The sequence below is a fragment of the Toxorhynchites rutilus genome, chromosome 3 (assembly GCF_029784135.1).
Source record: "Toxorhynchites rutilus septentrionalis strain SRP chromosome 3, ASM2978413v1, whole genome shotgun sequence".
In the NCBI taxonomy this organism is placed as follows: Eukaryota; Metazoa; Arthropoda; class Insecta; order Diptera; family Culicidae; genus Toxorhynchites; species Toxorhynchites rutilus.
This window is the reverse complement of record NC_073746.1, coordinates 82,491,119-82,518,210: the sequence shown is the minus strand read 5'-3', so window position 1 is coordinate 82,518,210 and position 27,092 is coordinate 82,491,119. Positions and strand designations below refer to the sequence as shown.

At 37.6% G+C, this 27,092-nt stretch overlaps 2 protein-coding genes and 1 non-coding gene across 3 annotated transcripts in view; all 3 read left to right on the top strand.

Moving 5' to 3' along the window:
• Positions 1–4,953: 4,953 nt before the first annotated feature.
• On the top strand, positions 4,954–6,279 carry LOC129776560 (uncharacterized). Its single transcript, XM_055782272.1, has 2 exons — positions 4,954–5,329; positions 5,389–6,279. Exons 1-2 carry the CDS (start codon positions 5,147–5,149, stop codon positions 5,833–5,835), a joined length of 630 nt encoding a protein of 209 aa, XP_055638247.1. The 5' UTR covers positions 4,954–5,146; the 3' UTR covers positions 5,836–6,279.
• Positions 6,280–20,411: 14,132 nt separating this feature from the next.
• The window catches only part of LOC129774718 (bone morphogenetic protein receptor type-1B), a 422,669-nt gene continuing 415,988 nt past the window's right edge, over positions 20,412–27,092 (top strand). The window contains exon 1 of the mRNA XM_055778612.1: positions 20,412–20,536. Coding sequence (XP_055634587.1) covers positions 20,446–20,536 — 91 coding nt within the window. The 5' untranslated portion in view covers positions 20,412–20,445. The remainder of the gene's footprint in view (positions 20,537–27,092) is intronic.
• Positions 21,024–21,096, top strand: Trnak-cuu (transfer RNA lysine (anticodon CUU)). The gene has a single exon. It is a non-coding gene; the product is annotated as a tRNA-Lys (tRNA).

The window sequence follows — 27,092 nt, the reverse complement described above, 5'->3', positions numbered from 1 at the left end:
CAATATTTTTTCCATCAAATTGAAGCAAATGATATTCAGAGGCAAAACTTCTCGACCAAACTCCCCTAATTTTTGGCGTCCCTGTAGGGTATTTGTTAGATAATTTTGATCGAATGATATTTATAGTATAAGTCAGTCGGACACCATTTGTTTTTAATCCCATCTGATTATTTTTATTCTTAGACTCCTCTAGCAATTCAGCTGCTACAGAGCCAAATTTATCGTGTATATTTTTCTCATGTTGTATATTACACAGTAGACATTTAGGTGTAAGAGTATTCCTATCTCATCGATACACATTAGCCGATTAGGCGTTAGAGTATTCATATTCTATCGATACACAATACATGTCGCATTTTTCGGCGTGAGAATATTCCTATTTTTCGAATGTTCACAGTTGGACACAACGGGACTGTTGATATGAGGCTTCCATTGTTGGGTTAATAAATAGCACCAATTACCGATACAGCAGAACGATCATATGTGGAGTGAGAGGCTGGGATCTCCATCACATGATGATTGATGCATGGACGTAGTAGCTATACCCAGCAAACATTAAATCGCATAACGAGCGTATATATAACATCATATGCCCTAAAATATGGTTGGCATATAATGCGCCTAACTGGCATATGCATGCAAAAGTGGAGGCCATATACATACATGGCAAATGCTTACCGAATTTGTTTGGATGAATATGCAACTTTGACCGGCTATAATAGCGATTATGTTAAAATTGAATTGCGATCTAATATGAATATATTCATGATTTGTCAAAGCACCAAATACGACTTTTGCCATACTTATATACAATTTATTACAGACATAAAAAAACAAATAGCGCAAAATATTTTCGTGAAATGTTTATTATAGCCTCACGAATCGCCATTTTTATATATGAGTAATTATGTTTGTAGAAATAATAATTGTTTGATTGACTTGTGTTGGGAGTGGAATATGAATGTTTAAAATGGCACAGATTGATGTTTGATGGAAACTGCTCCGATGTGGGTTTGAACTCCGGTCGTCTGGATTATCATCCACCAGCTATCTCGCGCGGCTATCTGAAATTTAATTGAACAGTGAATCAAATTTCGAGTGCATCAGCATTTCATTGACATTTCAATATGATGTAATATGTTCTTTATATATATATATATATATATATATATATATATATATATATATATATATATATATATATATATATATATATATATATATATATATATATATATACATATAAATGGATTTCTGTCTATCTGTCTCATTCTTATGGACTCGGAAACTACTGAACCGATCAACATGAAAATTGGTATATAGGGATTTTTGGAGCCGGGAAGGTTTTCGTGATAGTTTGAAACCCCTCCCCACTCTCTAAGGGGGGACTGCCATACTAATTAAACACAAATTTCAGCATAACTCGAAAACTAATCAAGCAAATGGAGAAAAATTTGGCATGTGAAGGTTTTACGGGACACGAAAAGTTCCTATGGTGAATTTACTTCTCCTCCCTCCTCTCTAAGGGGAGGCTGCCATACAAACAAAACACAAACTTCTGCACGACTCGAGAACTAATCAAGCACAATTTGGGATGTGAGGGTTTTTGGGTATGAGAAATGTTTCTATGATGGTTTGACACTCCTCCCTCCTCTGGAACGGAGAGGAGGTCCCATAAAAATATTACACATATTTCAACCAAAAATTTTCGGAAAACTCTGAAGGAAAAAGGGAAAACTCGGAAAATTAAATTCCCATATGTTCTATAATTACATAGTGATAAGTGAAAGTGAAAAATCTTGAACGAGAATTGTGTCTGAAAATAATCTGATATTGGGCCCTATTATAGAAATCGAATCGAGGATTCGATACAATCACTATCACTATCACACCGAGTAAAATCTGGAATTATAGAAATCGAGGAAAACTGCTCGATTCGTTAGCAAGCTCGAAAGTCAGCGGTTGTGATGAAATATTTTGAAACAAGTTTGAAATGTTTCATGAAGCACTATAAAAAGGATGCCAAATCTTTTTTTGAGGCATCTGCTATGAAAATGTATTTCCAAAAGTGTTAATATGGTTATGTTTTGGAGTAAATTGATATTCCCTCAAAGAATAAAGCTTTATAGGCGTAAGGCACGCATGCATGTGTAATAAAAACGACAGCGTGGAACAATTTGCTGTACAAAAAATATAATTATTAGAAAATCTATGGAATTCCGTGAAGAGTCATGCACGAATTTCACTTTTCTTTTAGCAAAACAATTTTTGTTATTCATGTAATGTAACATGTAATTCTCTTTTAGCGTCGATAGCTTTATTGTATTGGGGCCACCACCTGTTGCTCTAAATTCTCGCTTGTTGTGTGCTAGTGTTTTCTTTACCTTTCCACTCATGTCAATCCAAATCTGTAATTTGAATAAAATCATTATTGTTTTGCAGGATAGCTTTAGCATACGGTATAGAGCATCATACCACTCCGACCATTAGTTTGATCTATTGTAGTGAAAGTGGTATAGTTTGGCATAGTATAGCAATAAAAAAGAAAAATGCTGCCAAAAATAACATACTAATGTATGCTAGTAGAAGTAAGCAATTTTTAGGTAGGAAATTCGGTTGAAAGAAATTCAAAGAGTATGATAAAATTTACTTATGAAAGTTATGTATATCGTAAAAGAAATACTTACTTTTTGCCATTCTGAACCTAGATGCATTGGTGGTCTCAGTGCATTAAGTTCCTCTCTGGATTCCTCCAACTTTTCCTACACCGGGATTATATTAGAACTGCCTTCACAAAGATCTCGAGTAATGTCTACGTTCGCTTCCATTGTTTCAAGGAGCCGCTCAAACTGGTGGTGATTTGTTTTTTTTTCTTCCACCACTCATTTATGCGCTGAATTATGCACTGGAAGTAAATTCTGCATTGTAAGTTATAACATGATTAATATAAATAATGCTGGATTGAACCCTTACCATGTATAGACTATTCTGGCAGCACCGTAAAACAAATGCTGATCAAAACAAACGAACATGTGTTGCAAATTGCATATATTGAAGCGTTTCTGAAATGTTTCCCGAAATAATGCTCTGAAGATATGCAACAAGTGAACCAAACAACTCGAAAAGTTCTGACACTTGCATCGATAGTTATCACTCGCTCGGTGCTATCGAATTGCTCGATTTTTATAATAGTAAAATAGAGCTAACGAGCAAAATTCTTATCGCCTCGATTTCTATAATAGGGTCCATTATAATGATGAGTTTTGTTAGAAATACTAGGAATTTTATAGTAGAAGGTAAATTCAACGGGGTCGATTAGAATATCAATCAATGATCAATTCTGCGATTGGACCCATGAACTTGCTCATAGTAAGAAAACGTGCAAAGTTTTGCACATTCAAAACCGGCTTCACTTTCATTTGAAATATACGACCTTCATCAAATATATGAATATAAATGAGGGTGAAGAAGGCATAAAGAGGGATTCAATCAAAATAACTTTGGTGAGAAAAGAGCAAACCCAAAATAGGCGGCTGTTTATCTTTAATTTAAATTCCAAAGGCTCTATTTCCGCTGAAAAGTGTATCCTTATTTGTGTGAACGCGAAGGTGGGGGGTGTTTCAAAACGAAGTAAAAACGAAGAGATTTTTTTAAATTTATTATACTCAGGTAACCAGTAAGCACTAAGAAATTGTCTTAAATCAGCACTGTATTTAATGGACCCACACATATTTATTGCAACAATTTTATGGATGATAATGATACTTCTTCTGCAACATGTGTGTTTCTCTGTTGTGCCTTTGCTATCTGGACCACTGTTGATACATATAAATTAATTGAAAATAGTCCTATTTCAATAACCGCGCTCAGATACCTGCTCAAAAAGATCATGTATGAGTGGGTCTGGGGTCTGGAAATAAATAAAACAATCCTATCGCAATGCAATAACAATAATTCAATCTTTCAGATCTGTAAAATTGATCTGATTGATGATTTTTACTGCAAAACATACTACACGCAAATATCCTTGAAAAAACCTTGTTTTATATATGAGGTATGCTTAGTCAATTTTTTGGTATTGTTCTATTCATCTCAAATATTCTCCAAAGTATTCTATCATTCTAATTTGGGTGAAAATAAACTCAATGATATACAGAAGACGCATATCTGATCAGTCGTTCTCCCGTGATGATGAGTTATATGTACGTGGAAAACCCTTGTTTTACGTATAAGAAAATTGACAAGCTCATTGTTGCCAAATATTAAATACAAATCCCTTATCGAGATTACAATCAATATATGAAGCATTTGGGGATGAGATTTTATTTTGTCCAAGATAGGCTGACCATATGTTGGATAGAATGTTCTACCGCTGTTTGTGGGCCATCGAAACCCTGTCCATAATACGCTACTTTTGCTGTAAGAATAGAAAACAGAGACCAATGAATATAAAACTGAATGGTATGGAGTTCATCACATTTATAACTTAACATTTTCTCCTGCATCTTCTTGAACCATTCTTCAGCTTTCGTAACCTCCCGGCACGGAGCAATCGGTTATGACTGATTGGATTGGTAGCAGGTGCTATCTATCCCGCTACTTTCAAAATCATTGCACAACATCTTTTTCTTATTGATCTCTGAGTCACATTTTAGCTTGAGACTACTTTTGCTCGCAAACTGATATTTATCGGATATATTTTCGACAGAGGGCAGATCCCATACTAAAAAAAAATTACGGGAAACTGGAATCTGGTAGCGATGCTAATAATGTAATTTAAACTATTAAAATATCATAAAATATCAAGATTAGTTTAATAAAGTATTTCGAAAATTTTCTTTTTCTTTAGAGATTCGTACAAACAAATCCCATTAACAGTGTATTTAACTTCTTGTTCGATCCTAAATTGCACCCTGTCATTGGATTAAGCGAACCAAAATAAAAAACTGTCAAATTTATTAGACTCCTGGTTGATAGACGATTAATTGAATCAGTGCTCGGCAGCCGCGAAAAAAATAGATGACTACTTTCGTCTGAAGTGAAAAGGATTAAAATAATTGGATTTCAAGTAATCGGTATTTATTGCTAAAACTGTTAATCAGCGAAACAGGGAATATATTCCTGAAATATATAGATTAGAGTGCAAATGATGGCCTCGGTGCGTATTCCGGAGCAAAAAATAATTCTTTGCGGGGAGTATGGGGTGGGGAAGAGCTCTATTTTCCGACGGTTCGCAACCAACACATTCGTGACGGCCACAGACCGGAAGTCAACGTTGGGATTGGATCACTTCGATCGCAACTTCACCGTTGGAGAGCGGAACATTAAGGTAAGCTAGTATACAAAAAATAAAAATAATAGCATGTTTTAAGTGATTTATTGTTCCAGCTTCAACTCTGGGACACCGGTGGCATGGAGCGTGTTGCATCCGTTACATCGAGCTACTACAAGTTCGCCGAAGCAGCTCTGCTGGTGTTCGCTTTGGACAATCCCGCATCGTTCCATTCCCTTTCACAGCACATGCTGGATGTGGTTACATATGCAGAGAACGCAAAAATCTTCCTCGTTGGCAATAAAGTTGATCTCGAGCAGACCGGCGATCCAGAAGTAACCGAAGCCGATATGGAGTCGTTCTGCGAGCAGTGTCAAAGCCTAATAAGTGCGACCTATAAGACGTCTTGCAAAACGGGTGAAGGGCTGGAGGAGATGTTTCAGGACATCGCCAATACATTGGTCGAATCGAACCGATCCCGGCTGGAGCTGCAAGCCCTGGAAACACATGGCTTTAAAATCGAACCACCGGAAGAATATGGCGAGCCGTCATGTCTTTGCTAGTATTTCGTGCCCTAAATGTAGGGCACTTTACCGTCGGAATTTTAGCTGTGCGTTTGTCGGCCGTCCGGACACGTTTTGTCACACGGGGAACGTGGAACGTGATAAAAGGCATTTGATAGAACGAACTGAACCATATTTTCAAAAACACTGGTGTTTTAGGCACCTAGGCATTATCAGAAATTGAGAGCCAAATTTACACAAAAAGCAAAAACAGGCTATGAGTAACATCCTAACTATTTAACAGAACAATATGATAGAAGGAAGACCGCGTGCCATGCATCAGAATGAAGCATAATATGTTATGCGAAGTGTGTTTTGAAGTACTAATAATCCAATCAACATAATTTAATATTTTACTAAAACGACAGCTTTCTGTGTCTCGTAGTTTCGTTTCTAGCGATTACTCAAAAAGTTGACCTATAAATGTAAATGCCGTATAATTTATTCAAGTAGCTGTCAGCACTGTCTATAAATACTATTTAATCGTTATTGTAAAGTAATCCTGGCTGAAAGTCATCCAGCCAGGGCTGAAAGTAATCCTTTTTAGTATTGGATGATAAGCAAATTACGTGCTTTCATATAAAGGAAGATCATTTGACTGGCTGAAGTTTCATTCAATCAACAATGTAAATGTTCATTTCACCAGTGCATTTTTTTTATTCATTTTGACCTTTTTAAAACGTTTTAAACTTTCATTCATACTTTATGTGTTTTCGGAACATATATTTATGTTCAGCAGCTATTTATATTTAGTGCACCCGTGGCCGAGTGGTTAGCGTCTCACATTATCATGCCGGGTGTTCGGGTTCGATTCCCGTTCTGGCCGGGGGATTTTTCGTCAATGAAATTTCCTTCGACTTGCACTGTGGTCATGCGTATTCAAGAGCTTGCCCCTCGGAATACATTCAAGGCGTGTTATTTGGCTTAAGAAATCTCGACCAAGTATTAATAAATGACGCTAGTTAATGCATACGTTGAGACGGCAAAAGTTCCACAAGGGAACGTTAACGCCATTCAAGAAGAAGAAGCTATTTATTTATTCGATGCTGGTACAGGTGACATTTATTGAAGATGTTTCTTTTCTAGTAATGTATTGTAAGATAAAAGTTATATTAAAAAAAAACAATTCAGAATAGCATCGAAAATTGGGATTTCCAATTGCTAATAATCACTTGGATATTTATACTAGCGAACACAGGATTCTGTGTTAACACTTTCAACCATATGAAAAATTATAACATTTGAATAAAATACTAAATTTGCATCCACGAAGAGTACCTTTCGTTCCTGATAATATTCGAATCATTTTTTTAATCACTTTTCAGCTATCCGAAAGAAATATGCAAAGGGATCAATTCTGGTTTGCAAAAATACATAGAATGCTAAAAAGGGCTTCGTCATTACTTATAAACATGTCATGTGTATCTCCATTTTCAGAACATTTGCCTGAGCAACATTCCATTGAAATGGTATCAGTGATGGCCTCTCTCATGGCCATGTGTTTAGTTCAGTTTTCCAATGTGGCTTTGTTTTCTAAGGCAAGAGACAACATTTAAATAAATAAGCAGATATCACTACACCAAGGAATCCGAACAGCCGGCTGACGAATCTTGACTTCGATTAACTTTCAAGTATTTTTATATATTTTTGTGATTTCACCAATATTTATACATTTTCGTGATTTCAATAGTCAAAACAGTTTTTGAGGCTCTGGAAAAGTTGGGTCAATAAGTAACAAACATCAATACTATTTCTCTAATCCAGCAAAGAGGTATTAACAGTTAAATTCTTGCACCTCAAACGTAACGCTCTCGTTTTTGAAATTTTAATCTCATACTGCATTACTGACGCAGAATGATGTGATGCAAAAAATACAGAAGCACTTGATACCAGACGGCATGAAAATCGACGTGGTGCGTCCACCGAATATCACTGCATCGCTGCGTGCGATTTCTCGATGTCCATTCTTCTTTGGTACCAAGCAAAATAGCTGTGACAAAGACTGCAGAGCTGGAGCAAGCCTAAGACTTGAATAATTAATTGAATCAGTTCATTCGCTCCTAGCCTTCAGGCCAATTTGGAAAACTAAAAAAAAACAAAAATGTACGAAGAAAAAATATTCACAAAGAGAATATTTATGAGCTGAGGGTTAAACAGGAAGTGGGTTATATCTATGGTATAACCGCAATGGTGACGTAGGACTATCGTTGATTTAGTGATCATTTGTTTGAAGTTGAATCTGAATCCATTCTGAATGAAAGAATAAATGAATATTTGGGGGACTTCGAAAACGGGAGCGTTACGTTGGAGGTACAAGGTTTTATGCATCCAATATTGGATATGAAAATATCCTACTGATGGGGAGAATAATCTTCAGAAGCTTTCCTGCTAATTGCACTTGATTGAAAAATAACAGAACCAAATGTATTTGGTCGCAGAAAAACATAAAAAACATTAAAATAAACTCTTTCGCTTGCATGTTATTTTCAATGCCAAGGGGAACTGGCAGATTATTTTGCAGAAGCGATATCTTTCCGGACTCTTCTCGAAGTCCACCACCAGTGGTTAATGCTAACTCGATAACCACCTGTCAATTGCACTTGATTGAAAAATCACAAAACCAATTGTATTTGGTCGCAGTATTATATGGATAGAAAACGTTAAAATAAACTCTTTCGCTTGAATGTAATTTTCAATTCCAAGGGGAACTGGCAGATTATTTTGCAGCAACGATCACTTCTTTCCGGATTCTTCTCGATAACCAGCAAACGTAAAGAGTTGCGCGCGTGTATGCGTGTGTGTGTGTGTATGGCAATTGCTCCGATGCCTCAAGCGAAACCTGGTATTCTCTCGGTCGTCTTCTCTTCTCTTTCTGATGGATCGGCTTTTCTGCGCTCCTTCACAGTCCCAAACAAACTGAATGCGTTTCAGGTTAGGTCAGGCCAGGTAATGAATCCCTTGATCCCTCACCATCAAGCTCGTCCAGCTCGTTCAACTCGTTCATTAACGATGATGTCTTGTCGATGTAATCACGAAAAATGAATGCGTTTCAGAATATTGCTTAAGTATGCTTTTTGTCCGTGATTGAATAGAAAGAAGGTGTGGTTTACGATGGTAGTTTGAAAGGCAAACTAGAGGCGAATGAGCTCTCTGAGTTTGAAACTTTCAGCGACTGAGCAATAATCGATTGAGAATTATGTTTATCGCGATGTGAAACATTTTCCGTTGCGCGCGCAATATTGGAAACGAACATATCCTACTGATGGGGAAGAATAATGTTCAGAAGCTTTCCTGCTGATTGCATTTGATTGAAAAATCACAAAACCAAATGTATTTGGTTGCAGTGTCATATGGATAGAAAACATTAGAATAAACTTTTTCGCATCAATGTATTTTTCAATTCCCAGGGGAACTGGCAGATTATTTTTCAGCAACGATTAGATTTTTCCCGATTTTCCTCGATACTCGAAGCCCACCAGTGGTTAATGCTAACTCGATAACTACCTGTTAATGGCACTTAATTGAAAAATATTTGGTCGCAGTGTTACATGGATAAAAAACATTAAAATGAACTCTTTTGCATGAATGTATTTTTCAGTTCCCAGGGGAACTGGCAGATTATTTTTCAGCAACGATTGAATCTTTCCGGAATTTTCTCGATGCTGAATGGTATCCAAACGAAGAGTTCCGCGCGTGTATGTGTGTGTGTGGCGGCAGCTCCGATCTCTTCCCGGGGAACCATTTGCGGAATCACTCTCCTCCTGATGGATTCCCTTCTGCCCTAAGGTGCACAAACAGGCTCTTGGTGACACCGTTCATTCGCGCTTTCATGATAAACGAAGAGCTTCACCACAACAGCGACAACATGCTCCAATCGCTGTTCAATTAGAACTGAGTGGATTTCTGAGTGGCGCTCGCTTATATACCGATTGGTGATTTCAATAGCCTGTTTTTAAATCAATTTTAAGACTATTGAAACAAGTTTTTGAATCAAAAGGTAACAAATATATAACGCGTAGACATTTTATCTTTCGAATGAAGTGTTCATCATACCATTTCGTTCAGTTGTTTAGGAGCTAATAATGCTCAAAATCTCGGTCTCCGGCGTAACGCTTTCGTTTTCGAAACTTTGATTTTACACCCCGGTATTGAAATGAAAGACGTAGTCCTACGTCAAAATGGATTTGTTTACTGTTTACTCTTCATGAATATGTTGATGTTTCTGAAAAGAACCTTTGGTGTTGTGTTTTTGTTATCACTCGATATTCCCATCTTGTTCGGTTAAACCTTGTTTAGCTATTGCGTTTGCCACTCGCCACAGCTTTCACAGTTGGAAAATTTCTTCCCATCCAGCTTGTGACATATTTTACAGTAAATTACATTCAATGGCACGTCGCATTACCACCACTCAGTATCGGATTGGAGGTAATTTTAACCTGTAATTGAACATTTGCGATGACAGTGGTACAGTGTCGACCTTCAATGTGGGGTCATAATTTGGACCCCGAACTCTATGTTTACAAAAATGTCCAACTAAATATGTTGCATTACTGGTCCGTTCAATTAGCTAAATGTCGAGATAAGTGTAAATTACTGTACTTTCAATCTAGAAGCAATTTAAGAATTGGTGAAAATCAATAACCTCAGAACAACTGCCAAATTCACATACTCATCATATCCTGGCAAACAAATTATGAAAAAATCAATTTGTGTTTTATTATTATTTTGGATATTGTTTTAGAAAGCATTGAACTGTATTTCCTAAACTCTTTTTTGGAAGGTTTAATGGCTCTGAAAAGCGCCTTGTTTTATGGAATGGTTCCAATTTAGAAAATTTAGTACTCGTGGTTTTGAAAAAAAACCATTTCGAACGCCCCCGATGCCGCCTTGTTCTGGATTTGCCACCAAAGCAGTGTGTATAAAGGACAAACTTTTTTCTTCTGCTACCTGATGCCGTTTTGCGATTGCGTTTGCCACTCGCCACTCGCTGCAACTGCCTGTTGTCTTGATGTCCACAGAACCGAATGTGGGTTTTCTTATCGTCGCGAGCAGCTTTACCAGCTAACTCGATCACTTCGGCGGCCGAAACTATATAATGCCGGCTAGGTGGACTGGTGCACTGGTACTAACGCGCTCGGCCTAGCTACCCTTGCGGGGAACTCCAGATCAACACGGTTCGAGCGGGATTTTGCCTTTCCCTTCACTTTTCCTCCTTTACCATGTCCAGACATGGCTGCTTGGGTTGGTTTGTTGATGTGTTGTGATGCGAACCGATGTGGTGTACGGTTTGAATGAGAATGATCGTTACGGCAGCGGAGCGGGGATTTTTAAGCTGACTGGCAGGCTCGAGAATTACGCATGTGTGAGACTGCGACCAATGTTTCGTTCATTGTTTTCTTTTTCCTTTCCAATCGTGCTTTATTCTATTTCGCTGCTGCTCTGGTTGCCCGTTTTTGTCGGTACGATTTGAGGAGCACAAAATGGACCAATCAAAAATAGGCACATAGTGCATTTTGACAATGCTTAATATTTCACAATTATTCAATTATTTATCTCAAGAAAAATGAAATGTTATTCGTTATGATAGATGCGTAGATATATTTCCTATCAATTGATGCAAAAACCTTTGCGATCTATTGAGAAATGCTCGAGTTATAAGCGTTCCAAATCTTGCATTTTTTCCTACTTGTTCAGTGCCTAGATTTCCATTTTACCCCCTATATCTTCCGGTTAGACGTAGTCCTACGTCAAAAAAATTGTGCCATGGCGTACACGATTCCAGCCATTCTGATTTTCTGAAACAATAAAAAATCGAACAAATTCTGAATCAGTTAAGATCTCGCTATCGCATGAACCTCGGACAAGTAAAAAACATCTTTTTTGGCTAAATGGCGGCCGTTTGAAAAACAAAATGTGATTTAAAAAGTTTTTTTAACGCTTCCCGATTTTTTTTAAATAGTAAAACTTAAAAGTATTATTTTTTAGAGGTTCATGGGATAGAGAAATGGCCGCAGATTGTATCCATATAAATTTGACACGAGTCGGTTCAGTAGAACTTGAGATATCGTGTACACCAGTTTGAAAAAACTAGTTTCGAGAAAAACGCGTTTGAAGTTCATTGTTTTGGCCGTACCAGGATAGATACCGCATCACCAAAATTTCCTTACCTCGGTAAATAACAGAATTTTCGATAAGTCCTTTCTATGGTATATTCTTGAATGCCTAAACTACAGAAATATGAAAAAAAATTGCATTTTTTCAATTTTCTAGACTAGAATACTCCCCTAAAGCCGGGTTCAGACGGTGCGAGTAAGCATACGAGTCGGTCTAGTCAGTTACTGCAGTGCAGCTACTCACACCGTGTGAACACATCATGCCAGTTATTGTCATGTGTGATCCGGCGTGCGAGCTACTTCAAAGTTTTTTGAATTTACTCGCACTTGCATGCTTCACAACGTCAAAAACAGAATTTAGCGTTCGAATCAGTGATGCCAAATGTAATGAAATGTCTCTATTTTTAAGATATTTGAAAATATGTGAAGATATTTATAGACTTGAAAATTATTGGAAAAACAAATAAAACCCTCATAGTTTCTAAACGAAATAATTGTTATTTCGTTTTGCACGCTGGCGGGGCACGCTTTCTTTTTGAGATAGTTTTCTTGAGAATCTCTAATATAGAATCATTATCAGATCACAACTTACAAAAAAAAGTATTGTTCTAAGAAACAGAATACATATTCGATTTAAAAAAGTACATTTTCATTCATTATTAAAATTTTTGAAGCGTATTTATTGCACCTGCAAATCGACTATCATTTTCATTTCACAAAATAAATAAAATTAAAAAAAAAAATCTTTTAGACTACCATTTATAACATCACATCCTTTCGGAATTATCTGAGCTATGGATGTTTTCGAGATTCTAAAAAATATCGACAACAATCCCAACGATATTCCAAAACAAAGGCACATCAATGTCATTTCTAATTTAACTCTTGCAGGTACAGCATCCCTCATGACTGTATCTTGGCGTTGTATTCGTGGAGCAATTAAATCCAACAGTTTTTTCACTTGTTCAGGTGTTATTATCAACACTGCTCTGTAATCTCGGGGATCCTCATCGTAGAGTTCCTTCAATATTGTATTTGTTGCTCCTTTTCTTTGCATCTAATTCCTGGCCCGAATCCTTTTCTCTTTCTGCTTTTTCGGATAGTACCTTCAGTTCAAAGAAATTCAGCACAAAGTATGTATTTTTAAACACGATCAGCGTTTGTTTTGCTATAAAATTGTGTGATGATACATTCAACTGAAAACCTAAGATGAAAACTGCCAATAAAGAAGTCGATTTTGGACCAATCATTTGACAAATTCGGACCTGATTGCTGTTTCTGACTATTTGATGGACATTTGAAAAGTCGCCTGGCATCCCTGGTAAACCCGTGCCGTAGTATCTAGTTTCTCGCCAGCAGCTCACACTGTGTGAACGGACAAGGCGAGTCAACCAATTGTCAAGCGAGTCCACCGGGTCAGTAGCTGCTCATTGTCAAGTCAGCTACTAGCAACGTATAAATGGGCCTTAAGGCGTGACCGAAATAAATCGCCACAGTAAACAACTGCAACAGAAACAACCACTTAGAAAAAGTGTAGTAGGCTAGAAATATTTGGCGCGGGAAAAACATCATGTGTATAAATGCCTCACATTTCTATTATAAATATATTCTCTTGTTCTCGTTTTTCGAAACTTATTCTGAGGACAATGTAATGGGGACGAAGTCCCCATTTGGCGAGGATAAGGAATCGAGGCGGCCCAAGCCGCTAAGATGACGTGATCCGAGTACACCGCCGACCCGCCGTCGGAAGCGGCGGTGTCTCGCACGCAAACCTGGGATCCACTGATTGCCCGGTTAGTTTGAAACATAGGATACGATCCTTTAGCAATGCCCGACCGAGCTCTAGCGAGCGTCGGACGGTATACGTCTGCCCGGGGCGTTACGTTTGCCTGGGGCGTTACGTTTGCCCGGTTAATTCTTGTTTTGAAATACAATTTCGCGCCACAATATTCATAGCCTACTACACTTGAGTGGTGGTTTCTGTTGCAGTCGTTTTCTCCTGCGCTTTAAGCCGGGTTCAGACGGTGCGAGTAAGCATACGAGTCGGTCTGGTCAGTTACTGCAGTGCAGCTACTCGCACCATGTGAACACATCATGCCAGTTAGTGTCATGTGTAATCCGGCGTGCGAGCTACTTCAAAGTTTTTTGAATTTACTCGCACTCGCATCCCTCAAAACGTCAAAAAACAGAATTTAGCGTTCGAATCAGGGATGCCAAATGTAAACAAATGTCTCTATTTTTAAGATATTTGAAAATATGCGAAGATATTTATAGACTTGAAAAATATTGGAAAAACAAATAAAACCCTAATAGTTTCTAAACGGAATCGTTGTTATTTTGTTTGGCACACTGGCGGGGCACGTTTTCTTATTGAGACAGTTTTATTGGGAATCTAAATATAAAATCATCATCGGGCACAATTTTCATTCAAAATTCACTCACAACTTGCAAAAAAAAGTATTGTTCTAAGAAACAGAATACATATTCGATTTGAAAAAAAGTATATTTTCATTCATTATTTTAGTTTTTGAGACGTATTTATTCCTCCGGCGAATCTACTATCATTTTCATTTCACAAATTGGTACACGAAGCTGCTGTCAACGCGAAGTAAATCAAATTTTGAAAAATCTTTTAGACTGCCATTTGTAGCACCACATACTTTCGGAATTAATTAAGCTATGGATGCTTTCGAGGTTCTAAAAAATAGCGACAATAATCTGATATATATTCCATATTCCAGAAGAAAGGCACATCATTTCTAGTTTCACTCATGAGTGTATATTGGCGTTGTATTTGTGGAGCAATTAAATCCAACAGTTTTTTCACTTTTTCAGGTGTTATTTCCAACACTGCTCTGTACTCTCGGGGATCATCATCGTGGAGTTACTCCAGTATTGTATTTGTTACTCCTTTTCTTTGCATCCAATTCCTGGCCCGAATCCTTTTTTCTTTCTGCTTTTTTCGGATAGTACCCTCAGTTCAAAGAAATTCAGCACAAAGTATTTGTAAACACGGCCAGCGTGTGTCTCGCGATAAAATTTAAAATTGTGTAATGATAAATTCAACTGAAAACCTAAGCCGAAAACAGCCAATAAATAAGTTGATTTCGGATCAATCATCTGTCAAATTCGGACCTGATTGCTGTTTCTGACTATTTGATGGACATTTGAAAAATCGTCTGGCATCTCTGGTAAACCCGTACTTAGTATCTAGTTTCTTGTCAGCAGCTCACATTGTGTGAACGGACAAGGCGAGTCAACCATTTGTCAAGCGAGTTCACCGGGTCAGTAGCTGCTCGTTGTGAAGTCAGCTACTAGCAACGTATAAATGGGCCTTTATTCCGGGAATCCCCTTAAGGCACCATTACTGAAAGAAGTAGTTCTACGTTAAAAAATGAGAATTATTTCTTAGGCTTCCATTATTGTTACACAATAATGGTTTTAAATAAAGTGCAACATCAGATGAGAAACAACAACAATGACAACACTTGCAAGTATCAAATATCAATCTACATGTTATTAAGTATTACCACAAAGGAATCGCACCTCTAGGCATCGTTCGTACAACGTAAACCAAGCGCCAAACAAGCGTTCGCCATAGTATGCACACAGAGCCATACATTGGTGGCTTGAAACTACTAGGAATATAAACACTTCTCATCATTTTGCGCTATTCTCAAAAGAAACGCTTCTGTTAAAATTACTGGCCTCGAAGAAATTTGCATTACTTTCTCATGCTCGAGAGAAGCGCAGCTGTCACACTTAGTGGAGGAAGTTTTGTTACTGACGAAACCTAATCACATACAAAATTCCAGAACGACTTTTACTTTATTGGTGACTAAACAAACGAAATAATCTCTTTATGTTAAAAACAACCTCGAAAACAGTAGCAATGCTTCATTATGATCAATATTAGCGCAAATGCAATCCTAGTTGAAGGCAGTTTAGCGACTGGCACGCGAACCCAAATAACTTATGACATTCCAGGAAGACATTCAAGACTCTAGGTATTCCCGAAATACTTTTTTTGACGCACAACCTTAACGCCTGCTTCGCCATAACGTCAGTTTAATGCATTAATGCATTCTCAAAGGCACCAACGAAGCCCTTATGATGACGGAAAACAAAATGTTAACTGCTTGGAAAAAGACTGAACTATGCTACACAGCTTGTACTCTGTTGTAATACCCATCGATGGGAATTCGCTGATGAGTTTGTCAAGAGCGACCACCTTTACCACCAGCGGGGGGAGCTTGATTTTGTTTGTTGCCTGGGTAACGGCGTTTACATTTTCGACCGACGCGCCGAAATCGCCTACTTCGCTGTTGTTCGATGCGGTAGCTCGCGAAGGCTCGGTTCAGTGCGAGCGCTTTTCACTGCACCAACATCGCGTGCATCATTAGATGACGCTTGCCTCGAAATTTCATTGCTCCTGGCAATGCGTTCGTTTTTTGCAGGGCTCGAGCCTGCCTTCCTCTTCTTCTTGCTCATCACACACTACGCGAAGCGTCCAATTTATGACGCGGAAAGAAAAACACACGATACGAATAACGCGAAAAACGAACAGAAAAACCAAACGACGATATCTAAGTTGGGTTTCCACTGGTGGGGTCCAATCTTAGATCGAAGCGCAGCGAAAGCAAAGTGAACTGGATTGCTCAACAGTCCGATGCCGAATGAAAGTTTGCCTCAGCGAGATCCACTGTTTATACTCTAGGCAAGTATTCCCCTTCATTTTTCTACTTTTCCTTTGTTCACGGAGACTTTGAATCCTACAATTTCCCCTCCGTTGGTCGTCGATAAGTTGCTCGTTATAGACAGCTCTGTTCGGGAAAGCACACAAATGGACAGAACAAATATATGGGAAGATGGAAACGCTCGCGGCAAAAATAATTTTTAACGTTAACTTTATTTCATAAAAATGTGACCTGTTTTCTGATTTGGCACCCTTAATGAAAGACGTAGTTCTACGTCAAAAATTGGTATTTCAAGACTGGAAATCTCCAGTCGAACACTTTACTGTCCTGTACTCGCGCGCAAATAATAACTCGTATATTCGCGTACGGTGTCACAGACCGAAAGTTGAACTTCTCTGAAATATTACTATTGTGTACGTTTTGGGCGTTATTGGTATTTTTCGTGGATATACTTGAATTAAAATCCCCAGAAAATATTTTTTCTTCAACTTCATTCAGTTGTAATAGTCATCTCATTCAGCCTCTTCAAAACAGTGCAATTATTGGGCCTCATTTCCGTACACGCTTCACGGTGAAAACGAAATGAACGAAACGTCAAAGATAATAATGGGTTTTCAGGCAGAATGAATACCTTTCAAATAGAAATTATGAATGAAAATTAACTTTTTCGTATCAAATTAGTGCTCAAAAATTGAAAAAACAAATCAGAACACCTGCCACAGTCGCCGTCAACGCGGATGAACAGCAAGGACAAGGGAACAAACTGTCTTTTTCGGTACAGAAAACGTCTCTTGTGAGAAATGAAATATGGAAAAATGGAACAACTATATTGTTCTCGAGGAATGAGAGGATTTTAACAGTTTTGTGAGCAACGACGAGCTGTATGATTTCTAAGAAGACCGCTAACAAACTAGCAAAAGAACTTCAAACCGGCTATGAGGCATGGCCGAAGGAGTCCAGGAATAAGTTATTCAGTTGTCCCATCTATAAAAAGTGGACTGCTCCCACGAAATTCTATCCCAGATCCTTTTATTAGACGCTTATTGCCAATAGAATATATTTGTGGAAAGTTATCAGGTAATCTCGGTTACCGCAATATATCCTTCAGAAATGCCGTATTAAGTTTTTTTTTTCGTGGAGTTCAATGTTATAATAATTGGTTGACAGCTATGCAGAATCGTAGACGAGCATGTCTTTCCCCGGAAACGGACCAGACTTAATTAGGCAACTATGAATAATGTGTGGATCTATGATCCGTTGGGGTCGATTCAGATTCATATGGAACATTGACAAGATGACGGACTATTTTGTCTGCTATTCAACGTGGTGCTGGAAAGTGTTATGCGGAAAGCGTGTATCACCATGCAGGGCAAAGATATTTTTACAAATCCACTCAGTTTATACATTTCGCCAGCGATGTGGATATAATGGAAAGAGTGCATGCGACGGTAGCATACAGAGTATCGAGGTGGCTGACGAGTTTGCCGTAATGTTTGAAGAAACATAGTCAACGGAAGTCGTACTATGAGCTTCACAAATCCCTAACGTCCAACGAACTCCAACCCTATACGAAGTGTACCAAGTACAAATCCCTCATAAGACTAGTAGTCCTCTACGGGACATGCAAGAGCATGAGTTCACGAGCTATTGGTGTTTTTAAACGACGAATGCTCAGAACAATTTTCGACGGAGTACAGGTTAACGGTGTATGGAGGAGGAACCATGAACCAAGAAATAAAACTGAGGCAGATTGTTGAGTGCGATAGGCGATAATAGCACTGGAAAGATGGTGTTCGCATCGAATCCGGCTGGGACAACAGCCGAGGACAATCACATCACAATTTTGTGATGAACGTGATGCGATGCAGGCGGGGGCGCTGGCTCGTTTGCAGGAAAGTTCTTTCGTTTACGAATGCGGAAATCAAATGCAAAGTGCCCGAACCTGACAAAACGCGGTGCGATGCGGCGAAACTGTTCGTGGAGTGTTTTGCCGCGAGTGAACGCAAGCAATGGTTGTCAGACAATTTTCATATATATCTTCACAATCGAACTCAAACGAATATAAAAATTGATTTATTAAATTATTTTTTGTTTTGTTCGATAAATCATACATCTTTACTCTAACCAACATAATGCATATTATGAACACCACTTTTCATGTGTTTTTGTAATATTTATTACAATGAGTTCTAAAAACAGGAAGTGGGTATATCTATGGTATAACCGCAAGGGTGACGTAGGACTATCGTTGATTTAGAGATCATTTGTTTGAAGTTAAATCTGAATTCATTCTGAATGAATGAATATTTGGAGAACTTCGAAAACGAGTGCGTTACGTTGGAGGCACAAGGTTTTATGCATCCAATATTGGATACTGAAATATCCTACTGATAGGGAAGAATAATCTTCAGAGGCTATCCTGTTAATTGCGATTGATTGAAAAATCACAAAACCAAATGTATTTGGTCACAGTGTTACATGGATAGAAAACATTAAAATAAACTCTTTCACATGAATGTAATTATAAATTCCCAGAGGAAATGGCTGATTATTTTCAGTAACGATTGAATATTTCCACATTTTCCTCGATACTGGAAGCCCACCAGTGGTTAATGCTAACTCGATAACCATCTGTTAATAGCACTTGATTGAAACATATTTGGTCATAGTGTTACATGGATAGAAAACATTCAAATAAATTCTTTCACATGAATGTATTTTTAAATTCCCAGAGGAACTGGCAGATTATTTTTCGGATCTTTTTCGATGCTGAATGGCATCCAAACGGAAAGAATTCCGCACGTGTATGTGTGTGTGTGTGTAGCGGCAGCTTCGAGATCTTCCCGGGGAACCGTTTGTGGCATCACTCTCCTCCTGATGGATTCCCTTCTGACCTAAGGTGCACAAACAGGCTCTTGGTGACACCATTCATCCGCACTTTCATGATAAATGAAGAGCTTCACCACAACAGCGACAACATGCTCCAATCGCTGTTCAATTAGAACTGAGTGGATTTCCGAGCGGCGCTCGCTTATATACCGATTGATGTTTTCAATAGCCTGTTTTGAAAGCAAATTTAAGACTATTGAAACAAGTTTTTGGATCAGAAAGTAACAAGTATAGAACGCGTAGACATTTTATCTTTCGAATGAAGTGTTTATCATACCATTTCGTTCAGTTGTTTAGGAGCTATTAACACTCAAAATCTCGGTCTCCGGCGTAACGCTTTCGTTTTCGAAACTTTGATTTTACACCCCGGTATAGAAATGAAAGACGTATTCCTACGTCAAAACACGATAATACGCTAAATGGCTTTCCATTTACCATGTTCAGAGAAAAAAACAATCTTCAATATCGTTGTTCGTGGCATTTCAGGGAATACCTGCACTTGAAAATGAAAATTACCGTTGAGCGAATGAGAAAAAATAATACAATACACTTGAGGAAAAGTAACGAAATGACACTGAGAAAAGTGTTTCATTTGCTGTACTTTCAATTTAGATGTTCGGTTGAATCTCTTATGAGAAAAATATTGCATACATATCATTTATTACTAAATTAAATATCTCACAATTCAATTGTTTACAAAATGTATTAGAAAAGATCCACGATATGAGAATTGAATGAATCCGATTATCCCGCTCATGCTAATAAGAATATAATCCCTTCAGAAATGTCACCCATCAACAACGAGCGCGAAGAAATGTTTCTCCGTGTAGCGAAACGTCAAATCAGCGGGGAGGCGAACAGCTAAAAAATAAGAAAAACAAAAACAGAAACGATAAACTCTCGGTTCGCGAATGAAAATGGCCGCGTCAGGTGCGAGTGTTGATGTTATTATTTTGGTGTTTATTTTGCTGTACTCGATCGAATTGGCTACAACTGACACAGGTAGGTCGCCCCCTTCGCTTCGTGGAAGAGTGTCACGCTAGATGCTACCGCATGGAACGTCGTGGGTGGACAGAAATCTGGCTTCCTGGGAACTGTTTTGCGACAGACTGGCTCCAACAGGAATCTTGTCTATCGAGACGTGTGAGAGGAAAGGAGATGGATCTAGTGGATTTGTTATGATACGAAAGTAAATACTGGAAAGGATTCATGTTGGACTGCTGTTAATTTAATTGTTTGCAATTACACTGAATGTTATTTGGAAATGTGAATACTTCAATAGAATGGGACGAAATTGTGATGTGATAAAGTAGTTTGCGGAAACATTTTCGATGCAGCGACACTTAATTAGATGTGCTGTCTCACTCATTGGAATCCAATCAGATGGAGGGATTTTGACGGACTGGTGTGCGACCTATTCAAATATTGCTGTTCAATCTGTGTGAGAGTTGGTGGTGTGTATGTTGAATTTCGATCCTAATTATCAATTGCCCGGCTAGCTCAGTCGGTAGAGCATGAGACTCTTAATCTCAGGGTCGTGGGTTCGAGCCCCACGTTGGGCGGAGATTTTTTTCTGAATTACAATCAATGACCAAAATGATAAATAACAAAAACAAACTGGAGTTATTTGTTTAGAGGAATTGGTGGTAAAGGGGTCACCCCAAGGAACATGGACCATCTTGCGTCCACAATCCTTATTTTTCGAATAATTTTGTAAATTAACTGTTCAAGAAAGAAAATGTTTTTTTAATCCTGATCAGAGATGTCAACATTCCTGATTTTTCAGGATTTCCCAGACTCTTTGGCACGTTCCCTGATATCCTGATAACACTTAATTTTGCCAGAATGATCCTGATTTATCATAGTTTTTAATCTTTTTTGCTTTATCAGAATGGAAATTATCAGTAAGAAACATACAAGGATCCCTGTCAAAGGTGTCATTTTGCTCTTTAACTGGCTTTTTTAATAAGCAGTTCTAAACTATAAATCATATGGCGAGGCAAATGTTTCATATTCTGTTATCACAACTGAATCCTACCCATAGTGTGTTAGTGAGCTAGCTCCGGAAAGGATAGTCAGATCATATTTTTATTTGTTACGCTGCTATTCCTTGCGTCATCCGACTATACAGGCAAACCTTTTTTGTGCAGGGGATTGGGACCACACAAAAAAAGTCGCATAAAAAAATCGTGTGAAACTTCACCAGCAGCTTTAAAAAATCATATTCGGTACACATTTTGAAAAAAACTTTTTTGTGCGGTAGATATGGACCGCATAAAAAAGTTTCCCCCAGGAAAATAACACAAATCCACGCCATTCACCCTTCAATTTCCATTGGTTTCCCTGGTTTGCGATGAGACACTTTGCCTTTTCGGTTGCGCGTGGCTGTTTTGTGCTTTTAGTTGCATGTCGAAACGTGTTGCTGTTAGTAATCATGTCATGCAAAAACTTGGAAAAACTTGGAAAAACCATTTGATGAGAGGAGGGGTTATGATTTCAGAAGTGGATAATTGAGACGCAAATATGGTTTTTGCACTGAAATCCATATAAACCATCGAAAAATACTAAATGGACGATAACTCCGTCGAATATGCTTCATTTCATACACCACACAAAAAAAATCGCGCAAAAAACCGCACAAGAACAGAAAACCTCACAAAAAAAAATCGCACAAAAAAAAAACTGCACAAAAACAGGTTTTACAGTACTTACTTACTGGCTTGTCTCCCCTACTCAATTCGCGTTGACGGCGGAATGGTCATACCAAACGTAAAAGGACTGTCGTTAAATTTACTTCTAACGAAGAACATAATCTATCCAAATGCATGAATTGACCTTACATGGCATTATACAATCTTTTTACTCACAAAGCAAATATATTGAATTCAATTGAATTCGGTAATAGTTTTATTCAATCAAAAATTTAATCAATACAAACAAATGATTGCTGAGCTAAGGTAATCCCACGTCAACCTTGCGGTTATATCATAGATATAACCCATCCATTTTTTTGTATATGTTATGTAACAAATCCTCAGCTATCAAGAAAAAATATAAAAAAATATAGCGACCTTGGTCCCGATACCATGGAAAATATAAAAAACAAATACAATCAATAATTACAGACTACAAAACCGAGAAGCTTGGGAAAACCGTTATTACAGATACTAAAGGGCGAATGAACTTTCAAGCTCGGGTACGAACACAACGCTCATTCAATGAATAATTTAATCAACGACATCTGGATACGACATTAGTTTGTATGAGGCCAACTTTTCTCTATCAGATTAGTCGGCCCTAAGGCAGTTTTAAATTAGTAAAATTTGTATGAAATTTTTTTCTTGGTGTTACATACCTACTAGAAGTACGTTGTTCTGACCCTAATTTAAACTATTTTCTATGAATTTCCAAATATTCTCACCAAAATTTACCATTATAATATAAAATTATCTTTAGACACAATTTTTGTATGATTTTTTCTCCCTACGTGCAAGCAAAAGTGATTTGGGAAAAATAATTTTCATTCATAATTTTGACGTGGGACTACGTCTAACCGTAGTATATGGGGGGTAAAATGAAAACCTAAACACAGAACATGCAGGAAAAATTTAAAGATCCCGAATGCTTATAACTCAAACATTTCTTACTAGATCGGAAAGATGTTTGCATCAATTGATACGGAATATTTCTACGCTTCTATCGCAATTAATAAAATGTTATTTTTCACTAGTTAAACAATTGATGACTGTGGAATGTCAAGCTTTATCTAAACGCCCTAACTGCCTAGTTTTGATTGGCCCTATTTACGGTTTCCCGAACACAGACTTCAAAATCAATATACCTGTGGGAATCCGCTTAGCAAATATACATGCAAGTAGGGGGTACTTTGAAAATACATGAACACAGTCGGGGGTATTTTTGTTCCGACTGAAATGTGTTTCCCTAACACAGACTTCTAATCCATGGAGCGTGGGGAAATTGGCATTGCAAATAGATGCAAATCGGGGGCATTTTTGTTCCGACTGAAATGTGTTTGTCTAACACAGACTTCAAAACCAAGATGTCATCATACCAAACGTAAAAGGACTGTCGTTAAATTTACTTCTTACGAAGAACATAATCTATCCAAATGCATGAATTGACCTTACATGGCATTATACAATCTTTTTTACTCACAAAGCAAATATATTGAATTCAATTGAATTCGGTAATAGTTTTATTCAATCAAAAATTTAATCAATACAAACAAATGATTGCTGAGCTAAGGTAATCCCACGCCAACCTTGCGGTTATATCATAGATATAGCCCATCCATTTTTTTGTATATGTTATGTAACAAATCCTCAGCTTTCAAGAAAAAATATAAAAAAATATAGCGACCATGGTCCCGATACCATGGAAACTATAAAAAACAAATACAATCAATAATTACAGACTACAAAACCGAGAAGCTTGGGAAAACCGTTATTACAGATACTAAAGGGCGAATGAACTTTCAAGCTCGGGTACGAACACAACGCTCATTCAATGAATAATTTAATCAATACAATCAAATCATTACTAAGCCAACGGTAGTCCTACGTCAACCTTGCGGTTATGTCATATATATAACCTACCCAATTTTATGCATTAACACGTTGAGCCCCGTATTTTCATGTTGCGCTTTGCATTCAGCTCGCGTCAAGAGCGTTTGCACAATATCAGTGTCGGTCCCAGCTTCCAATGATACTTATTTTATAAATTGAAAATAGTCAGAAATTTGAGTAGGAAGTAGTCCCATTTTGTTAAATGTCCGAAATCGAATCGTACATATTTTTATTTTCTTATTTTGTAACTGTCAGTCGCAGTCCGTCAGCGCTTTCCTACCAAAAAGCTCAACGTTGGTCTCTAGGGACCGACACGGGGCTCAACGTGTTGAGTGATTTAACACATTCACGACCAAGCTGTAAAAATTATTTTTATAACAAAAGCCATTGGAGTAATTTTGTTTATTAGCGTTACAGAAACCCCAATCTTAAAAAAATATTTTTTCCATTCTTCCGTTTTCCGGAAAATGACAAAAAATCAAAACATTCAGGTTCAATCCAATGGGTTTTTTTTTCCTATATCACAATGTGTGTTCTTTTATCAAAGTAATATTGTAGAAAAGTTTACATATTTTTCAATTTTGTAAGGTTTTACTTTTTGTTAGATTATGTGAGGTTATGTACTTTCTGTACACAGTTGCTTTTAATCGATTTTTATGCCCAAGAGAGTGAAACAAATTTGGATGAAATTGATAGTATGTGGTAGTTAATATACTAAGCTATCATTTGATGCCAAAACCTTACTATAAGGTTGATTTCCAAAGCCATGAAAATTATCGAAGTTGCTGTACGATTTTTTGAATGCCTGGCATAAAACGGGTTAATGTTTCTTTTTATTGGAAATCCGAATAATGGTTTTGGCGAAACGCAAATATAATCGTCTGTGATCGTGTGTATGTCAACTGGAAAAAAACCTGCCGTGATAGCTGTTCTATCTTTAACACCAACATGAGGAATGACAATGTTCGCCGTATTATTCTCGCGAAGTGAAGAATGTATCACGATTCATCACATCAGTAGCTACTACGAAACCACGTAAACTAATCGGTTCTTCCCCGAGTCACCAAAACTTTCCATAAAAGATTTATTTGTAAAATTTAGACTCATCCGGAAGTAATAAAATGCGTTTGATTTTTATTATTTTTTGCCAGAGAAAGCTCGTGCTAGAATCACCGAAATTTGCACAATGAGAATGGTTTGCTACTCCCAAGCGCCATTCAGTGCGTTCTTTGTGTGATTTCGTTGGTTCAGGTCGATCACGGAGCGCAACTACGAAGTGTACAGTCTACCCAAACTCAAGCTCAAGAGAGAGCTTGTGTGGACTTACATTGGAGTGTGTTTGGAACTATTGGTAACTATTTTTCGATCCACCATTCAATTTACGTGAATTCAAGAATTGTTTTCGAGTTAAACGTGGCATCAAAGTGTAGTGCATTTCAAGCTAAATGTGACGAAAGCATTGCCCAGCAATGAGAGCTGTATTCTTCGATGGAAAATTGAAGGTGAACATTTGTTGTACTGAAGGCTTCATTCTTAAATTTCTATAATGTATTCTCGCCGACACTAAATTTCGTGCTCCTACGTTAACAGTGCGGTCGTGTCTTTTTGTACCTGGCCAGGTTAAATTTCCGACGAGAATGTTCAAAATCAATTTTCAATACGGATCATGACGAAATTATCATCACTGTAGGAGGACCACTGACAGCAGTCGAAACAGACAGCTGTTGTTGCCGGACGAATTTCGGGAGGATGTCGAGTCTAAAACCTCTTTTCAGCGACGTTGTATGAACACAGCTTTAAGCTAAAATTTATTATTTTTTGATAAACAAATATAATTTTGTAATTCTTAATAATCCTTACATTTGGTTTTCTTCTTTTATTCCTAATTCTCCCGGTCTCCAATTAATCTCTCCTTCAATTCTGCTTCAATTCTCAATTTGATAAACTTCCACAATACTTTTATTTCTTTCAAACCTTCAACTTTCTTTTCAAATTAATAATTCATTTTATCCATCTATTGTTTGTTTTAATCCTCTTCATCCTTCATTTCTATTATAACATTTCTCCCATAAATATTACACGTTCATTTGTGAAGGGTGTAACCGGGACTCGCTTGGTAATCGGTGAAAACGGCACAGTGGGTTTGGCAACAGCTGTCAAACATTACAAAAACCTATCTCTAGGTTCATCGCTATCCGCGTTGACGGCGTTGACGTTGAGTCTTTTTTACTAGTTTAGGGGAGCGTCAAACAATAATTGATTTTCATGCGTTTTATGAATGAAAATTAACTTTTACGTATCAAATTAGTATTCTATTCAAATGAAAATCCCTTTTTTTGCAGGTGGTGAAAAAATCTTATACGAAAATTGTTTTTGAAGACAACTTTATATTGTAATGAAAAGATTCAGTAACAATGTTTAGAAATGGATAGACAAATGGATAAATAAAAGTCAAAAATACGTGTTTCAAGTAACTAAATAACATGATGTAAAGAATTCCTTCAAATTTTTACATTTTAAAACTGGCTTCGTGTCTTCTAATCTGATAGAGATTACACAACCATTTTGGGACCCAAATTATGGCCCATAATTGGAAGTCGCCACCAGACGTCGACACCGTACCACTGTCATCGCGAATAAAACGATTAAAAATTCAAATACTTAATCACTAGACTAGACTGTTGATTATCAGTCTGTCATAAAAGTTTGACTGATGAAGCACGATAGTATGAATGACACAAAATAGACCCACTTTCTCCATATGTTTTTTTTCCGAAAGCCGAAAGCAATTATCATCGGTCACAATTTATGAATTTTCATGCGAAATCTCGAGTACTATCGTCTGAAACGTCTAAACGCGTCAACCTAATCCTATTTTCCCACAGAGCACCCGTTAGGTAAGGTTAGCTTGGGGAGGATAGCAGAGGTGGCCACTAATGTTCCCATGAATTGAATGTAACCGGTATTGCTTT

Coding starts and splice junctions, on each gene's coding strand:
- LOC129776560 (XM_055782272.1), top strand. CDS start 5,147: ATGATGGCCTCGGTGCGTATTCCGGAGCAAAAAATAATTCTTTGCGGG. Junction 5,330..5,388: donor TTGGAGAGCGGAACATTAAG/GTAAGCTAGTAT, acceptor TTATTGTTCCAG/CTTCAACTCTGGGACACCGG.